Genomic DNA, 19,368 nt, shown 5'->3' on the forward strand with positions numbered 1-19,368 from the left:
TTGGACAGTTGGCTATGCTCTGCAGTTACTGTGTTTCGCAGTAAGATATGCATTATAAATTTAGTAATGTTGCATTTGTTTCTCTTTTCCATTTGTATGGACACAAATACTGTCGCTATACTATGTGTGTGAAAGTGGAATCTTAGAATATAATTTTAGTTAAGGTCTCAGGGCAGAGTTGGATTTTCTGTTTTTGTAAATTGCCGCCCTCAATTTTAATATTTATTTGCTGTGTGCATTTTTAGTAGATTATGAGAGAAAAATGGCCCCCCAAAACCTCCTCCTTTTGTCATCTTTTCAGTATGTACTTTATAAGGTCATGCTAATTAAGAAGTTGGGGAATGTGTTAACATTTCCCAGGCAAATTTGAGAACAATACTGTGTTTACAGTGCAAGGGTATCTTAATCTGCATGTGTGGATTAATGTTACTTTTCAAAAACACTATAGCCATTTTCCGAATTGTGAAAACTATAAATAGGCTCAGGTGTTGTATTTTTGTCTTATGAAAGTATTTATCTGATTAGTTAAAATAATCACATGGTCAGGTATACTTTCTGTAGCATTAGTGAGTTGCTTCTGTTACAACTTGTTCTATCTATATCCCTGCTAATATGGAAATAGTTTGGGGAGAAGGAGAATGGGTAATTTCTAATCATTCCTTACCACTTTTATGTGCTTACAGTGCAGCTGCTAGTAGCACTTTCAATCAAGGTTTTGAGAAAGCAGGATATGTTCAAAGGCACGCTTAGCTGTTCAACCATGTAATTATTTTCTTTACAGGTTTTGTGAGTTGCTTCCTTTATGTGGTGTGGGGGGAAGATGTGACTATTTCAAGTCCTGTAATTCTCTGGCATGTCAGTTCTTCTGAAATACAGATGTCTTTAAAAGTTTTGCCTGACGGTTAATCATTGAAAAGCTGGTGGATTTAGGTGTGCTAGGACCAATTTGCCACATGTATTTAATGGGGATGGCATAACCTGTCATCTGGAGAGCAGCTTTTGAAGTAGTCTACATTACCCTTCAGACTAATTTCTAGTTCTGCCAAACCCCCCCATCATCTGTGCGAAGGCAACCATATTTGTGTGCCTGCTCCGTCCTCAGGTGCTCATAGGTTAATCTCTATAGATGACCCACTCCGTGCATCATGTTTATGTTTTGGCCAAGAAATTTTGTTTCCTTACTAGAAGACGAAAAATGTGAGCTGTTTTAATAACTTCTAGGCACTTCTCCAGCTCGGGGTACTCCTCAGTACGAGACACCTACAGAAGTGGAAAACTGTGTTCTGCTGAGCTGTGTTGCAGTCTTATTAACAAGTTTATTATTTGCCACAAAATTATCGAGGCACATAGATGCCTTTAAAATCATTGACATATGCCTGAATTGCTAGTCATTTTGTGTCTGTAAGTGGGAACATTATTCTACTTATTCTCGTTATCGCAACTGAGTGATTTGCTTAACAGAAAAAGATAAACCAGAAGTAATTATTTTTTTTTTAGCCTGGATACTTCCCCAAATCTGGACTGAGGCATGTTAGTGTAACTAACTAATATAACTGACAGGGCCACAACCTCTGGAGGGATGTTGTTGCGGGGGAACAAGCAGCAGGGGTTGGCAGATTGGTTTTGAGTTGTTAATAGAATAATTCTTGTAAGCATGTCTTATTCTGGTCTGAATCAGTCATCAAAGTGGGAGTTGATTCACAGTTGCCAGGAAAATATGCAGCAGCTGTGGGCTTGACATGACAGCAAAGAGTAAAAGATGGGTGATTAGAGTCATGCCTTGATTTTACTGAAGATGAGGGAGGCAATGAATAAAAGGTGTCAATGACTGAAATAGGTGTTCAGCTGTGCCTGTGTGTCTTAGACAGGTATTCAGGCTGGACAGTGGTGTGGTTAAATGCATGAAATTTGTATGTGTTGTACGACTTGGTTTTGCTCTCAGTACTGTTTGAGGTGACTTGGAAGCTGCTTTGCAAAATAAAGAATGAATACTATGTTCTAAGGCTGAGCTTTCCAGGCTATATTCATTATTTAATAATTTGTGGAATATATAAAACATTTAAGGAGACATTTGGGTCCCTGGTCTGAGAGTTTAGACCCAATTGTGACTTTTTTTACACTCAAAAAGAGCATCTTAAAACACTCTTCCAGGCACAAGTGGTCAAGGCTGGAAACAATGCAGGCATAGCTGGGACAGAATTACGTTGTTCATGTAAGCTCTGGTCCCCACTGGAGCTTATGATGCAGCGCTAGGAGGGTGTCATATTTTGCAGGTTGAGATTTCTTGGAAAGGTGATGCGCTTCCCCAAGCAGAGCTGCAGCAAGGAGGGGTGTGGATAGCTTTGAGAAACCTTAGCAACCTTTTCTCCAAGGCTGCAGGTTCTGTAGAACTTGGCATAAAAGATCTTCCTTGTAATTTTGTTCCTTAGTTGGTAGGATTTTGCCACAATTAAGGATATCAAACGTCTTATTATACCCCAGTTAGTTCTGTATAACATTTGGGATCTTTTAACTGTCCTTTTCTCAAATTGTCTCTGTTAAGGAAGTAGGTATGCTGGATTTTGAGTGGTATAGATAGTCCTAGGGTATAAGCAGAGTTTTTAGCCAGATGGCCCTACATATTTGAGTGCACTGGGTTTAAATTCATGTGAACTATGGCTTCAGCCACTTAATAGAAGAATAAGATGCAGATCTCTAAGACCTTAATGTTTAACTAGTACAGTAATGTGGTCAGTTTAAGTTGTTATTGTGTGTTGGGTTTGTGTGGCAAGGTTTTGGTAGCAGGGGGGGCTACAGGGGTGGCTTCTGTGAGAAGCTGCTAGAAGCTCCCCCTGTGTCTGACAGAGCCAATGCCAGCCGGCTCCAAGACGGACCCACCCCTGGCCAAGGCCAAGCCAATCAGCCCCTCTGTGATAACATATTTAAGAAGGAAAACAAAACAGTTAGAAAAAGCTTTTGCAGCCGGAGAGAGGAGTGAGAAGATGTAAGAAACTCTGCAGACACCAAGGTCAGTGCAGAAGGAGGGGCAGGAGGTGCTCCAGGCACCGGAGCAGAGATCCCCCTGCAGCCCATGGTGAAGACCATGGTGAAGCAGGCTGTCCCCCTGCAGCCCATGGAGGAAGGATGAGGGGGTGTAGCGATTCCACCTGCAGCCTGTGGAGGACCCCACGCCGGAGCAGGTGGAGGCACCTGAAGGAGGCTGTGGCCCGTGGGAAGCCCACGCTGGAGCAAGTTCCTGACCCGACCGGTGGACCCGTGCAGAGGGGAGCCCACGCCAGGGCAGGTTTGCTGGCAGGACTTGTGACCCCGTGGGGGACCCCACGCTGGAGCAGTTTGCTCCTGAAGGTCTGCACCCCGTGAGAGGGACTCCATGCTGGAGCAGGGGAACGATGAGAGGAGTCCTCCCCCTGAGGATGAAGAAGCAGCAGAAACACCGTGTGATGAACTGACCGTAACCCCCATTCCCCGTCCCCCTGTGCCGCTGAGGGGGGGAAGGTTGAAGCCGGGAATGAAGTTGAGCCTGGGAAGATGGGAGGGGTGGGGGGGAGGTGTTTTAAGAGTTGATTTTATTTCTCATTACTCTGTTTTGCCTAGTAATAAATTAGATGAATTCCCTCTCTAAGTTCAGTCTGTTTTGCTCGTGACAACAATTAGTGAGTGATCTCTCCCTGTCCTTATCTCGACTTACAAGCGTTTCGTTATACCTTTTCTCCCCTGTTTGGTGAATGAGGGGAGTGATAGAGCAGCTTGGTGGGCACCTGGCCTCCAGCCAGGGTCAACCCACCACATATTGAAGATTATTTTGCTGAATCAAACTAACCTGCTCAGTTTCTTCTGCCAAGCTTACTTTCACACTTGCGAGGAAGTAGACAATTTTTTTTTTTCTGGGGTTAAAAGCCATTCTCCTAAGTCTAACTTACATGAATATTGTGGAGATTATAGCAATTATGCTGAGCTCCTTTCCGAGTAAGTTCTTCATATGACTAATTCTGTCATTCTTTTGCTTAGAAAGAACTGTATTTAGATTTAGATTTTAGATTTAGGCACCATTAATTATATGATACAATATAATGCCTTTCAGTTACGGGACTGCAATCTGGTTTTCATATGTGTGCTTTAAAAATGTATTGTTTAAGCCTGAAGTATACATGTGAGAATACGCTGGAATTTGGTTTTTTGACTTCTCAAAATAAATTGAGTTGCTGTATACTTTAAGATACTACAGTTGAATATGACACATTCATAAAATTTACACAATCCCTGTGTGAGGAAAATAGTTTGAGTAAAACTATTCATAGTAAAACTAGTAAAGGCACACATGCAAGAGAATGCTCTTGAAATTCAAATGTGTGACATTTTATGGATTTTTTTAAAAGGCAACACTTGAGATATTTACTTCTATGTGAGGCTTGTGTAGGTGTGCTCTCTTTTAATTATTTTAATTCAGTAGAAGAGATAAGGGGGTAGTTTTATATTACATATAATCTGGTGTAAATGTGGACTGCAGCCAAAAGAAATCGTCTTACTGCTTCCCAGCAAAGAGGAAGTCAAGCAAAAACACCAAGAGGCCCCCATGGATGAACAAGGAGCTCCTGGGCAATGTCAGACAAAAAAGGAAGCCTACAGAGGGTGGAAGCAAGGGCAGGTAACCTGGGAAGAATACAGAGGAACTGTCCGAGCAGCCTGGGAGCAGGTTAGGAAAGCCAAAGCCCTGACAGAAATTAGTCTGGCCAGGGATGTCAAGGACAACAAAAAAAGCTTCTATAGGTATGTTAGTGATAAGAGGAGGATGAGGGAAAATGTGGGTCCCCCCCGAAATGAAGCAGGCGAGCTGGTTACCCAGGATATGGAGAAGGCTGAGGTACTCAATGACTTCTTTGCCTCAGTCTTCACTGGCAAATGCTTGAGCCACACTGCCCAGGGCACAGAAGGCAGGGACTGGGAGAATGCAGAACCGCCCACTGTAGGAGAAGATCACATTCGAGAGTATCTAAGGAACCTGAAGGTGCACAAGTCCATGGGACCTGATGAGTTGCATCCACGGGTCTTGAGGGAACTGGCGGATGAAGTGGCCAGGCCACTCACCATCCTATTTGAGAAGTCCTGGCAGTCTGGTGAAGTTCCCACTGACTGGAAGAGAGGGAACATAACCCCCATTTTTAAAAAGGGTAAAAAGGAAGACCCAGGGAACTACAGGCCGGTCAGTCTCACCTCCATGCCTGGCAAGATCATGGAGCAGACCCTCCTGGAGACCATGCTCAGGCACATGGAAAATAAGGAGGTGATTGGTGACAGCCAACACAGCTTTACTGGGGGCAAATCATGCCTGACAAACTTGGTGACCTTCTATGATGGGGTTACAGCGTCCGTGGGTAAGGGAAGGGCAACTGACGTCATCTGCCTGGACTTGCGCAAGGCATTTGACACTGTCCCGCACGACATCCCTGTCTCTAAATTGGAGAGACATGGGTTCGATGGATGGACCGCTCGGTGGATAAGGAATTGGCTGGATGGTCGCACTCAAAGAGTTGTGGTCAATGGCTCAATGTCCAAGTGGAGAATGGTGACGAGTGGCGTCCCTCAGGGGTCGGTACTGGGACCGCCACTGCTCAACATCTTTGTCGGCGACATGGACAACGGGATCGAGTGCACCCTCAGCAAGTTTGCCGACGACACCAAGCTGTGTGGTGTGGTCCACATGCTGGAGGGAAGGAATGCCATCCAGAGGGACCTTGACAGGCTGGAGAGGTGGGCCCGTGCGAACCGCATGAAGTTCAGCAAGGCCAAGTGCAAGGTCCTGCACGTGGGTTGGTGCAATCCCAAGCATGACTATAGGCTGGGCGAGGAATGGATTGAAAGCAGCCCCGAGGAGAAGGACTTGGGGGTATTGACTGATGGGAAGCTCAACATGGGCTGGCAGTGTGCGCTTGCAGCCCAGAAAGCCAACCATGTCCTGGGCTGCATCAAAAGAGGTGTGACCAGCAGGTTGAGGGAGGTGATCCTGCCTCTCTACTCCGCTCTGGTGAGACCCCACCTGGAGTACTGCGTCCAGCTCTGGGGGCCCCAGTACAGGAGAGACATGGAGCTGTTGGAGCGAGTCCAGAGGAGGGCCATGAAGCTGACTGGAGGGATGGAGTACCTCTCCTATGAGGACAGGCTGAGAGAGTTGGGGTTGTTCAGCCTGGAGAAAAGGTGGCTCGGGGGAGATCTTATTGTGTCTTACCAGTACCTGAAGGGGGCCTACAGGAAAGATGGTGAGGGACTGTTTATGAGGGAGTGTAGTGACAGGACAAGGGGTAATGGGTTTAAGCTGAAGGAGGGTCGATTTAGATTAGATGTTAGAAAGAAATTCTTTCCTGTGAGAGCAGTGAGGTACTGGAACAGGTTGCCCAGAGAGGTTGTGGCTGCCCCATCCCTGGAAGTGTTTAAGACCAGGCTAGATGAGGCTTTGGGCAATGTGGTCTAGTGGAGGGTGTCCCTGCCCGCAGCAGGGGGGTTGGAACTAGATGATCTTTGAGGTCCCTTCCAACCCAAACCATTCTATCATTCTGTTTATATTGATCTGATGATTGTGTGGCCTTGGTGTTCACTGACTAGATGGAGGATTCCACACCAAAAAGGGGAAAAATGTATATTTTTTTGTATCAGCAAACTGAAGGAACAAACCCAGCAGCTGAATGATCAACAGATCTACTGCAAAGAAAGGGATGGGACAAAACTGTAGTGGTGAAAAGTGGGATTATTGCTTTTGCCAGCAGTGTGCAGTTGTACCAGGCTAGGTGGAACGCGAGGGGAAAAACCCACTTCCTTACAGAAAGTGTGTATTAAAATTCACATAAGGTCATGGGGATTTAAATAGTTTCAGAAGTTGTGATGTGCTTTGTGAACTTTTGGGATTCGTTTAGCTTAGGTCATAGTGATGTAAAAGATAATAAAAAAGAGCAAAGTTGTCAGCATAGGTGGCGGAAGACTTCAGGAGTTTATTCAACGTTTTGTTACAAGCTAGAAGTCCAGGCTGTTAATTAACCTGGCATCTGTAAAGGAAGTCTGCTGATCTGATGACCAGAAATGTCACGCTGGAAGTCTGAAAGCCTGGGAGGTATTAAAGACTATAATTCTCTTAGCAGGAGTATTTTTTTCATCTGGCTTTTGTGGTGCATATAGCTTGTTACTGGCCCATTGTACAGTCAACATTTGGAAATGTTCTCGTTCATGTTGACTTAATGAGTTAGTTGGAAGAAATTACCTATAAATCTTCTTCCTAGAGAAAGCTTAGAGGGGGGGCAAAAAAGTCACTTTTAAAATCAGCTTGCTTCCTGTAAAACTTTTTTTATATATATATAGATGTATATATACACATGTATACATGCATGCTTATATACATGAGTGTGTCTGTATATACACACAAACACTTGGCAATCTCATTCTTACTTATGAGTGTCTTCCATTTTGGATGAGCAGCCATATCCTGAATTTCATTCAAATTGATAGGTCAAGTATGGAAAATAATTTGGCTAGAGAACTTAAGGTGCAATTTCAGTCTTTGAGGAAAGAATTGGTTTTGCTTTTGTCAAGAGATGCTTTCCTGTGGTTACTTTCAGGATAAGGAAAAGAGTCAATTGCAGCTAATTATTTTTGTGAAATTCTGTTTGAATTCTGTAACCACAATGGTTTTAAGGACCATTTTGGATTTTGTTTCCAGGGTCTAAAGAAGATTGCTACTTGACTCATGAGATAATGCGACCTTTCTTATATCCAAATCTTTGAGATCAGAAGAAAGGAAAATTTCATACTCTTGATGTCAGGTAAATTACATAATACTATTGAAGGCAGACATTAAGCAGGCTGGATGGAAATCTTTAAATAAGAATAAGGGATTTGCCTGCAATCAGGTCACCTGTTCAGGAAGATTAATTGGAGTTGTGATATGAATTACAGAAATGAAGACCTCTTTCTAAATCGAATTGTTCTGATTTGATTGGAGGAAGCAGCTTCAGGGGTAGCTTGAAGTTTTGTTGCAACCTTATCTGCAGTGCTTTCTCTTTGTGCGGCCACAAGTTAAAACTGTGGTTGCATGCAAAGTCTGTGTAGTGAAAAGTGGTTTGGCATGTTATGACAGTCAGTGATTCCATCTTTCTCAGAAGTATTGCTTTTAGCCCTTTCAGCTGTGTTGTTTCTGTGTGAAAATTACACTGTTATCCAGCTTGATTGTTTTCAATCTGGGGGCTTGGGTATTCTTAAAATTCAAGTCAGCAGCAGATTTATTAATGCTCTTGTTCGTAATGATATCATGAGGCTGCTGCTCGTATTCAGGAAAGACTAAGTCAGCTTTTACCAGAAACACACCACTTGACTTGAGGGCTGGTGATTCTTGCTGTAGTGTTTTGAGACCTTCTCTGCCACCCCTGCTACAGGGCGTTACCCTCCAATGGAAATGTAGGTCAGTCTCAGCAGCTTCAGGGTGACTCTGAGTCAAAACTGATTTCATCCATGATTTAAGCAGAGAGGAGTTTTTGCATTGGCTGTAGCTGTGCCTCAGCTTTGTTACATTGACTTTATTGCAGGCTATAACTTTTGCCAAATAGGCAGGTAAACAGCAGAATACTGATGTTTTTTGGCACTGCAGCGATATTCGTTAGATATCAGTAATTAAAGCCTGAGATGTCCTGAGAAGAGTTCAGATTTTCTGATTTTTTTTTTCCTCTTATCAATACAGCATTAACTTCGGTAACCCCATTAGAAAATAAATGTGTATTTTCAAGTCTAAGGATACTGATGCTTACTTCCCAGAGGTTCCAATATACTTTAATACTGAAGAATATGCTGTTTGTACTGCATCAGTAATATTAAACAGGTTTATTGCAGGGGCTGTGCTGTGTAGCATTTCCTCAAAACTTCAAGTCTAACCTGATTTTCAGCAAGACTTCGATTATTCCTTTGCCAAATTTAAATTCTGGGATGCAGTTTATTTATAACTGCAGCTTTTATTTATAACTGGTTTTTGTAGTATGCAAGATAAAAGATTGTACTGAATTTGTAAGATAACTAAATACATTTACTCCCCTGCCCCAATCTGTTGCTTTCAGAAATGCATCAGTACTGCATTATCATACTGCATCAGTCTGAGCTCTAGTGCCATTTCCCAACTGAGCTGCTTAGCGCACAGGAGACACTTTTGCTTGCGTTCCATCTCTGTCCTTTATCAGAGTGCTCTGGGTTGTGCGCACTGGGCTAGAAAACAAGGATTGCATGCATGTTTTGCTGCTGTTCATGTCTTTGAGCCACTGGAAATTATTGGTCATGCCTTGTTCCTGTGAAAGGCTGGTGGAATCTGGGAATAAAATTGCTATCAAGTATAGCAAATATGGCTCAGGTAATGTCTAAGTCTGCTGATTTTAGTGTTTAGGTAGGCATGAGTGGCCTCATTTTGAAAATTTCATATTTTGAAAAGAATACTCCCATGTTACTTGTCCTCTCATTGCTCCTCTGTGGTGAATAACCTGTTGGCAGCATCGCAAGAGGTAGAGATTTACTCTGTAGTATTTAGAAATGTAACGTCTATTTCTAATGCAAAATATAAATATGACATCATCTTTCTAGAAAATTACATACTTTTTTTTTATGTTTTGCCTCAATGAAGGCTTTCCTCGTTGTGTCTCACTGCATAAACATTAGGGTAGCATATAATTGATTTCCTACAAGACCTCTACCTTGTTTGTAGCTTTTTTGAGGTGTAATTTTTTAGCCTATGAAACAAAAGTATGTAAGAGCTGTCAAGATATTAAATCCCATTTTATTACATTACTTTCAGAAATTATTTAGCATGACCTTGAAGGGTGTGCAAACAGATCACTGCTAACATTGTAAATATTTGTCTTTCAAGGTATGACAGTATTACACATGTAGCACTCAATCTTGGGTTTTAGGAATAATTTCTAAGTAAATTGATCCATGAATACAATTTCATAGTATTGATAAAATGCCAAGTGCTATTATGTAATAAGATGGCTGCACAGTTGCATTTTCTTAAGGTAATATTTGAAGTGTTTGTGAAAGTCCCAACAGTATCCTGAAAGAGGTAACATCAGGGTAGTGAAGGGACAGTGTCCTGAGTTCCTGGTGCCTCTGCGTCACGGGTGCCAATGGTTAGAGTGGGTAACCCTTGTGGATCTCAGAGTTGGGCACTGAGCGGAGCAGATAGGTATCAGAATAATTTTACCTTCTGAGGAATTCAAATGAAGAATCTTGTAAGATCACCTAGTAGATTTCTTCTGTCCCTGCAGCGGTGAAGTAAGTTTTTCTCATTCCTTTGCTGGCATGAGAGAAGAGAGAGGCTTCCAGTTCTGCCAGAGGTGAAGGAGAGTTGAGGGTATATGGTTGTGCTGATGTAGGAAGCGCAAAATGAAGAGTTGTCTTCTTTCCTTGCAAGATTGTGCTGAAGCAGCACTTAAACTCTGAGATTTAATGGCTTAATTTTATTTGGACAGAATTGCTTTACTTGATGTCTCTTCTAGATTGTTTTTGTAATGTCTCCTGTGGACTATTTGTACCCTGGGCTGAAAGAGAAAAGAGGAAAGCAGTTTATTCAGAGGCTCTTCAGGTGCGTTTGAAGTAGCATCAGGTAGTTTTCAAGTGACTATACATAATCCATTTAATAAAATTGTCCTTGAGATTTTTTTTTAAACATCTCCCTATCTAAAATGTGCAGAGCTTCTGTATAAGATTCGATTAATATCTTCACAAGAAGTCACAATAATGGAGAAGCATAACACAAGTCATGGTTGCTTCTGGCCTTCCATTTTAAAAACTTTTGTAATGGAACTTTAAAATCAGGCTACAGACAGCAGCACATATTTGTTTTGCTGTCGCTGTTCTTCTGTAGCAATGTTACACACGTATATGCTAGGATATGTCCTCCTTCCTTTGCTTGTAGTTCACTAAACTTAAATTCAGCTTTTGAAGGATTTGGACTTGTTACGCTACCTTGTGCTCTTGGGGACACACGGACCTACGACTAACCATGTAATTATAAGGGACCAGGCCAAAGTATTTTGAATATATAGTGCAAAATTGCAAAAAGGTGAAATTCTGTGAAGAATGTGCATCTTACAGAAGTCTGAGCAGAGTTGTGTCTTTATAGTCACACGGCTCCTTTGTAAAACAACTTTTAAAAGCACAGCTCATAAACTTAATTTTTTTCTGAAATCTGACTTTGGGTCATTAAAGATCTTGGATAACTTTAATTTTATTTCCTAATTACATTAAACCAAGAAATCAAATATTGGGGAATAATACAAGGCTAATGCAGCTGAAGTTGGGGATTTCCGTGCATGAGAGGGAGACTTGCTATGAAATAAAGAGCATTACTGTTCTGAGCATTGGAATGTGTACATTGAGAAATGTAGACTAATTGGGCTTTTTATCTTGATCATATTTTAACAATCTGGCGTATTCTTTTTCTGTGTCTTTAGGTAATAGGGCAGTAAGTCTCTGCTTGCATTTAAAATGTCTGACATTTTGTGGGAGTTTCTACAATCTAAATAATACATGGCGTCACATTAGCCAAGAGTTTGCATGGTGAATGCCATAGATTAAGGAAAGGATGATGCATTCCATGTGAAGTAGATACTCAGCTGCTGTTTGGAGTCTTCATTAAATTACTGGAGATAGTATGCCTTCCTAATATTATGCACTCAATTTTAAAACTGTTTGAGGCATGATCCAACAAAAGGAACATAATGTATTAGTAGTGAATGAAAATTCAAATTGTCCTTAATTCATACCCTGTGTGTCATACCCCTCATGGTTATATTCTGCTACTAATGTTGCATAACTGTTCGTTTAAACTAATGCTGTTTTTTAAATTCTCTAGTAATACCTTTCTGGCATAATTTGCTTTCAAATGAAAGACAAAAAGGATTCTTAATTTAAATGTTTGTTAGTAAGGATAAAACATGAGGTTTACATAGAAGGCTAATACCCTAATCACAGGTGTCAACTGTTCTAGATTTTATCTGTGTTATGTTCTCAGCTATATGTTCCTGGGGGGATGGGAGGAGGAAGGAGTGTATGTCAGTGTTTTCAGAATTAAAGATGGGGCTTTATTTGTACATGTTTGCAAAAAATTTGTACAAATAAAGCCAAAAGGTGTATATAGAAAGGCAGGTGAAGGCAGTATTAAAAATCAGATATCGTACTATTAATTCTTTCCTTTATTGTGCCTGCCTCAATGAATCTTTCCAGAAGAACTTCACACCAAACACTTTAAGAATAGCATTCAAAAATTTCCAAGCCAGTTTTGCTATGAAACACCCTTGTGTTTTGCATGGCAGCCTTTGATGTATTGGTAAAGAAGCGAGTCTAGGGTTGCTCTTAAATTGTTACCCCAGAAAGGGTTGATCTCTGCAGCTGAGAATAGGATTGTCTCGTTATAGAAAGGAGGATGTTCACCTTCTGCAGGACAGGGTGGTGGGAATGCTGCGGGGAAGGAGGAGGGTCCCAGAAAATTCCTGTAAGCCTTCCTCTTAGTGCTAACAAGTTTCCCTTCAAAGGTGGATCTTCAATGTTTTGATATATTTATACTTTGGTCACTATAATGGTCTATAAACATGGTAGTTCCTGATCACTTGGCTGGCTTTTATTATACCAATTAATTGATTTGAGCTCAGTAAAATAAAATCTTCTGTAAAACCATAAAAAAAGGAAAGGCTGGAGATGAGAGATTTCATATTACAATAGTAGATCTTGTGGCCACCCCAGCAAGATATTCCTGGTGAATGACACATTGTTACTGCTTTTCACAGAGAACTGTTAACAGGCTTCTCTCAACTTTTTTACAGATACTTTGCCAAAAAGTAGAGGAACAATTAGTGGATTTGTATAACTACTGTAGCTGAAGGTCTACAATCAGACACTTATTTTCTGGTCTAGGGAGCAGTGCAGCAGAAGGAATAAAACATTGAGAATTTGGGTTTAAGGCAGCAAAATAGGCTGAACAAATGACAAACATGGGCGAAAAATTATTTGGCTTGTGTATTGAATTTTTCATCTGAAATTCATAGCATCTTTGTGAAAAGCTATTTTATTTTTCACGTGATACCACAGAAATAACTTTATCACTTGGCATACTTAACAGATTTTGTTTATATGTGAATTAAATCGGAAAAGACAGGGATATATGTCTGCTTTCCCTAAAGATTTTATGTTGTTCACTTCAGTGTGGTGAATAATTAAATTTGGCTATAATTGTAGATAAGTATAATATTGAAGACAGATAGTGCCTGCAGCTGCAAAGATAGGCTTCAGAAATGAAACATGATTCCACAGGAGCTCTTCCAGATATTTCTTGAATTGTACCTGGACTTACTGATCTTTTCTGGGATCTCGGTGCACACTGGGCTTTTGTCAGAGCTGAAACGCCTATGTGTTATGAGAGCTACTCTCACTTGGAAGAGCTCTGGCTAACCAAGTTATCCAGCAAATAAAGTATTCATGCTGGGAGCCCAGTTTTGGCTGATGTTCCTGGTGTCACTGGTTGGGGTGGGATTAGATGCTGACACCACGATCCTGCATTGGCAGGCTGTTCCTTCAGTAGTGTTCTCGTATGCTTAGGGCAGAGGATATGCACTGCGCACTTCTAAAGTCCTCAGCACTGCTGTTAAGGTGATAGTCATGAGTACTTGTTAGCATATTTTAATTGCATTTAGATCAGGTTATATTACAGTGAATTGACTCAAGAATTTGGGATCTAATAAAAGCTTTTTTGTTGGAATGAAGCTCCATTGAATATATTTCTTTTTCCACTTCAGTGTTTTCCTTGTGTTTGAGATCTGCATATATCTCTAGCTTTGATTCTTAAAGGATTTAGTACCGTAAAATCTTACGTAAGTTTCTATGTGTAATTTTGAATATACAGCAGGAACAGATCTGTGCAGAGAACACTTAAATTTGCATGGTTATTTTTTTAGAGCAGAATGGTTAAGAGTATGTACATTGTATTGGTTTTTGTAGGAGGTACTGGTAATATTACTTGTTTTAAAATAGTGTTGTGGAGTGTAAAAATGTTGGCTGTGTGTGGGGTTACTCGGAGCGTTTGTCCTATTTTGCATGAATGTCCTCTTCGGTTTTGTTCATTATATACTTTCCACTGCATTTACTTCCTCGTTTGTTTGCCACTTCTTATCTTGTGTGTGTCTCTGCATTCCCCCTTTGTCCCTATTATAGTACTAGGGGTTTCCCCCTTGCTGTCTGAGGGAATGCAAGCCTAAATTAGGGGCTTGCATGATCTGGACATGCGACTCTTCACAAAACAGGAGTAGTAGAAATAAATAATCTGTTATCTCTCTGTGTTAGCAGTATGGAAGTCAGTTTCATTTCTAGAATTGGTTATTGAATTGAGGTTCTCCGTTCCTAGTGGTAGGATGGAATACATTGATGTAGACATAAAAGTCAGGTGTTTCTTAGGTAAAAATACATATCTGTACACAGTTTGCTCCTTTGTCATACTTTGCATACAATTGATATACCATGAATATTAGTATTGATACCCAGAAATAAACCTCAAAATTGCAGTTCTAACTGAAGGCTTGACCTTTGTAAATATATGCCTTATTTTTGTTTATAGGTGTAAAACGAAGGTGTATGTAGACAACCTTCCCACGACAAGCGTTGTCATTGTTTTTCACAATGAGGCTTGGAGCACACTTCTACGAACTGTTCATAGTGTGATAAACAGGTCGCCACGACACATGCTGGAAGAAATCGTCCTCGTCGATGATGCCAGTGAAAGAGGTAATGATAACGTCGATGCCTTAGCTTGCTGCTCTTTTTACTTCAAAAATTGAGACTGGCTTTCTGCGGGCTTAGCTCTCCTCAGCAAAACACAGTAGCTGAGGCAAGGGAAGGCAGAGTGAGCAATACCCATTTTGAAATACAGGTGGGTCATTCTCCAGTGTAAACTAGTGGAAGTTTATCTGTCTGTTTACTTTTCTGTTGATAGTATAGAGTTTGTGTTTGTTAGTGGTTTTATACCATTACAGCTTTCATGTTTTGCATTTCAACATATTCGTAAAGCTTGAAGGCATTTAGTACTTGAATCACCCAGTGAATAATAGCAAAGGTGACTCTGTTCCTCACACACATCCAAATTTACTGTCAGTACCACCATTAAACTTGGTGCTCGGAGGGATTAATTTTGATTATTCGGTTCCTGGGAAGTTGAAATTCAGTGTCTATTCTGTGAGAGGTTCCACTTTTTAATAACTAGTGCTCAAAATGAAAACTCTGTGCTATGTAATGAAACTTTCCATGTGTAACAAAATTAATAGACAAAACTTGAAGCTGATTTTTTTTCTTAAAATAAAATCACTTTATTTAGCTTTTATTCTTTTTGTATTTTTTGTAAATTACAATATAGTAGAAATAATAAAAACAATATTCTAGTCAATACTTGATATTTCATTTTGGTTAATAGTTTATATTTGGCTTGTTCCTTGCTTAATCTTCCTCAGTGGTATGGGTTATAAAGTTGAGGGTTTTTTTTTTTGTGTGTTTGCAAATGGAGATGAGAGGGTATTATGTTTTTTATCTAAAACACTTTTGTACTTTTATATTGAATCACCCTTTTTTCTATATTTCTACACTGAAAGTTTCTCACTACGACTAATAGGTAGTAGACCACTAGAAAAAAGTCTTGGCAGCCACCAGTTGTAGGCTGTTATCTGTATCAGCAGGAATTCCCATGCTTTAGTCATGGAAGGGTTTTACACCCAGCATGCTGACATCTCTGCCTTATGCTTCTGATGCCAGTGCTGCAAAATCAATTTTCTGCTGCTTATGGTAATTCCAACTTCAGAGTAAGATGAGTGACTGTTGTCCAAACAATAAGATCTGTCCAAACAAGATCTACGCGTGAAGACAGATGCTGGATTTCAGATCTTATGGTGCATGGATCGCGATGGTTAACAGGAGGTTTTACAATAGTTAGTAACCATTACAATGGCTTTTGTAGCTGAAGAACTTCAGGAGTCAATTTTTGCACTTTATATCTAATGCGGTAGAAGGTATGAGTTTCGTCTTCGGGTTGCATGTGTGCATGAAGCCTTAGCATATTAACTAACCTATTCCTAACTGCGTAGGTCTAGAGTACAGCTGGTTGTGGAGTAGCTGAGTAGACTAAAGAAAGATGGTACCAGCTAACTGAGCTCTGACCAACCTGTTTTCCTAAGGAAGCATAGCTCAAGTGCGCAGGTTGTGCTTGCACTTGTCTGTGTTCCTGTCTTCTCTCTGCCACCCTCACTTGCTTTTGCTTTCTTACCTGATACTAACTTTAAACTGCTTCAGCCAATTTCAGCGCAATTTGCAAGAAGGGACAGAGACCTCAAATACAATTACGCTCTGGCAGCAGAGGAGGAATGCTCATGCAAAGGGAAAGGCTACCACATAAATGTGTTCCACATTAGATATGTGATTAACTTTTGCTCTTAGAAAGGCACAAGATCAAATTTTCACTGTTTTCACTTGTGGGGAATTGGTAATTACACCCCACAATTTTTTGTAGTTTTTCAACTTTATATAAAAATTCCGGATTTTTTTTTGCTTCTAATGCATGTGAAACTGGCTCACCTCTCTTTGCGTTGTTCCCATGGAACAATCCTCTTTTTAACATGGATGATGGTATTTGGATTCTGAGTGCCTATACTGGGTTATTGTACAGGTATATGTTTCCTTAATGGAACAGAGATAGTAAATTTGTGTTGTTTGGCTTTTGTGCATAGACTCTTGCTAGGAAAACAAAGGTTATTGCAAGTGTGCTCTGTTTTGTTTGTCAAAACAGTCCTTGGCACTGATGCAAATCAGTGCTAAGGATTAATTGTGACAGGTCAGCTTTCAATGTAACCTAGAAATGGAGAGCAAGCTAATATTAAAATAATGTAGACATAACATTTCTTATGTTTTGCCTCTTCAATTTCTGTTTTAGAAAAAATCATTTTAACATAGCAATAGCCATGTCCTCACTATGAAGTAGAATTTTAGTCCAGTTAAAAAAGCATGTGGCTTTCTCTAGATAACTTTTCTGTTTCTGGGTTTGAGTTAGGTAATAAAAAGAAGGTAATTTAATTCCAGGCTGAAATATAAAGCATTTCAGACTTTTTTGGTGGTGGTGTTAAACCTGTTCCAATATTTAGTTTTGAAATCTGTGATCTTCATTTCAGATCACTCAGGCATCTTTCATTTGTAGTTATTTTCAACAGTTACTGAAAGAGGTTTTTTTGTGTTTTGTTTTCAAAAAAATTGTTATGGTTTCAGCAAGCATGCTTTTACATTAAACAAAATGGAAGGGTATGATGCCTGAAAATTTGAAGGGTATGCTACTTAAGCATTCTGTTTGTGCTGAACTAAAACAGCAGACTTTTCCAGAAAAAGAAAAGCCCAAGTAGTGTATTTTGAGTTCTAGCATCAGAGTCAAATTAATTGAAATAAAGTAAGCATTCAGTCTGCCTGAAGCACGCTTTGTACCTGCTAGTGTCATGCTCTTAGAAGAATGAATTTGCATAATATCAAGCACTTATTTACGCTGAAAAGAAAAGCTTTGGAGAAACAAGATGCATCTGTAACACTGTTCTCTAGCTACTGATTACAATTGTGTGGGGGTTTTTTAAGTATTGATCTTTGGTAACTATTTAAAAAAAAAAATTAACAGGAAAATCAGGATTAGTCAGTACTTAAAACTAGGTCAACACTGAATGGCCAAGCATGGTAGGCAGCTTGCATCAGGATAGGATACACGTACAGAAGTTAGTTATACAGATCAAAGCAATGTAACCAAAACTAAATTACTGCCAATAATATCTTATAAAAGTATTCACACTTCTTAAAACTGAGTTTGCATGCTTATGTGATAAATCTGTGTTTTATTGTACTTTAATTAAAAATTGTTTGAAACTGAATTTTTCATTTATATTGATGTAAATGTGACTCAGTAATAGAACTGGCAAGGTATTTTTCAACTTATGCACTTACTTGACTTGAACTGAATATATTTGCTTTTTTGGCTTGCTTAGTTCTCTTAGTGCCACCGAAGACGCTCTTTAAACTGTCCATAGTCCTACTTAAAATGATGCGTCCTTTTGATACAGAAAAAGTTTGAAAGGAATATCCAGCAGAAAGAATTAAATGAAACTAAAGTTGCGTCTCTGAAAATACACGAATTATTATTATTCCCAAGTAGAAGTATTTGTTTTGTTTTGTGTGGGGTTTTGTTGGTTTTTTGGTTTTTGTTTGGTTTTTTTTTTAATATTATCAAAACCTCACACTCTGTTTGAAGCGTATGAGGCAATGCTAAAACTTTACTTAGCTGTCATCCTGGGTCACTCATAAACAACTGACTCTGTAATGCATACAACCTCTCATTTGGGTGTATAATATAGGATTTAGTATAAATATGACCAATAGGTTTGTAGAGAAAATAATCTCTACAGCTTGATTCTGGCACTTCTTGTAGGCCAAAATGTATTAATGCATTAAAAGACTATTCAACTACTCTTTTTTTAAAGAAAAAAATCAAGTCTCGCCTTACACGAAACATCCAGTTTCTAGATGGATGACTAGTCCAAAACTCCAGACACTTTGCTGTTTGAACAAAGGGAGCAGTTTGTGAGGGATGCGTATTGCTCTGGAGACAGTGCTCTGGGGGGAAAACGCACTGCTTAGATTTGAGCACTTAACCCAAACTCCCAAACTGCTGGTAGCAGAGGAACATCAGAAATCTTGATGCCTGAGTTTATTTTTCATGCTTTTGCAGGGAAGAGACATCAAGCTTTGCCTTTTTGCTTATTTTGCTGAAATTCTAGTAATATTTTAAGGGCACAGTTACTGAATGTCTGGCACAGTGTTTTGTTTCTGGGAATACCCCCTTCTGAAGTTTTGAACAATGTGGTAATTCATAAGAATATTTTTATGGACATGGTTAAACATGGGAGGAGGACTGTTCTCAACTCTGTTCCCTCCATAGTGAAAACACTGCACACATCTCTTTATTTGTTTCTTAAAGAAAAAAAATTGAAAAGTAGTTTAAAAGATAAATTGAAATTTGAAATGCTTTACAGGGAAAATGTAGATAGGACTGAAGATTTTTATATACAATGTGTTGATCCTGACTTTCTGTAATGTAACTTCCTGTTTTATGCTAGTTCTTGACTGGCTGCAGTCGTATTATTGAAATCTTTCTCTCTTTCGCTTTTCCTCCTGGCAAAATTTTACCATTCTGTTAATGTAAGTGTGCATTCAAGGACCAATGTCACAGCCCGTATTCATTCAGGTTTAAGTGGTTAGAACTACTTTAAAATTTTACCAGCACTGCACCTGAAA

General features: G+C 39.8%; 1 protein-coding gene across 2 annotated transcripts in view; it reads left to right on the forward strand.

Moving 5' to 3' along the window:
* Positions 1-19,368, forward strand: part of GALNT1 (polypeptide N-acetylgalactosaminyltransferase 1) — a 94,437-nt gene that overhangs the window by 53,701 nt on the left and 21,368 nt on the right. For both annotated transcript variants that reach the window (XM_054818707.1, XM_054818706.1), the window contains exon 5: positions 14,624-14,790. In XM_054818707.1, coding sequence (XP_054674682.1) covers positions 14,624-14,790 — 167 coding nt within the window. The remainder of the gene's footprint in view (positions 1-14,623; positions 14,791-19,368) is intronic.

Source organism: Grus americana, chromosome 2 (assembly GCF_028858705.1).
Source record: "Grus americana isolate bGruAme1 chromosome 2, bGruAme1.mat, whole genome shotgun sequence".
Classification (NCBI taxonomy): domain Eukaryota; kingdom Metazoa; phylum Chordata; class Aves; order Gruiformes; family Gruidae; genus Grus; species Grus americana.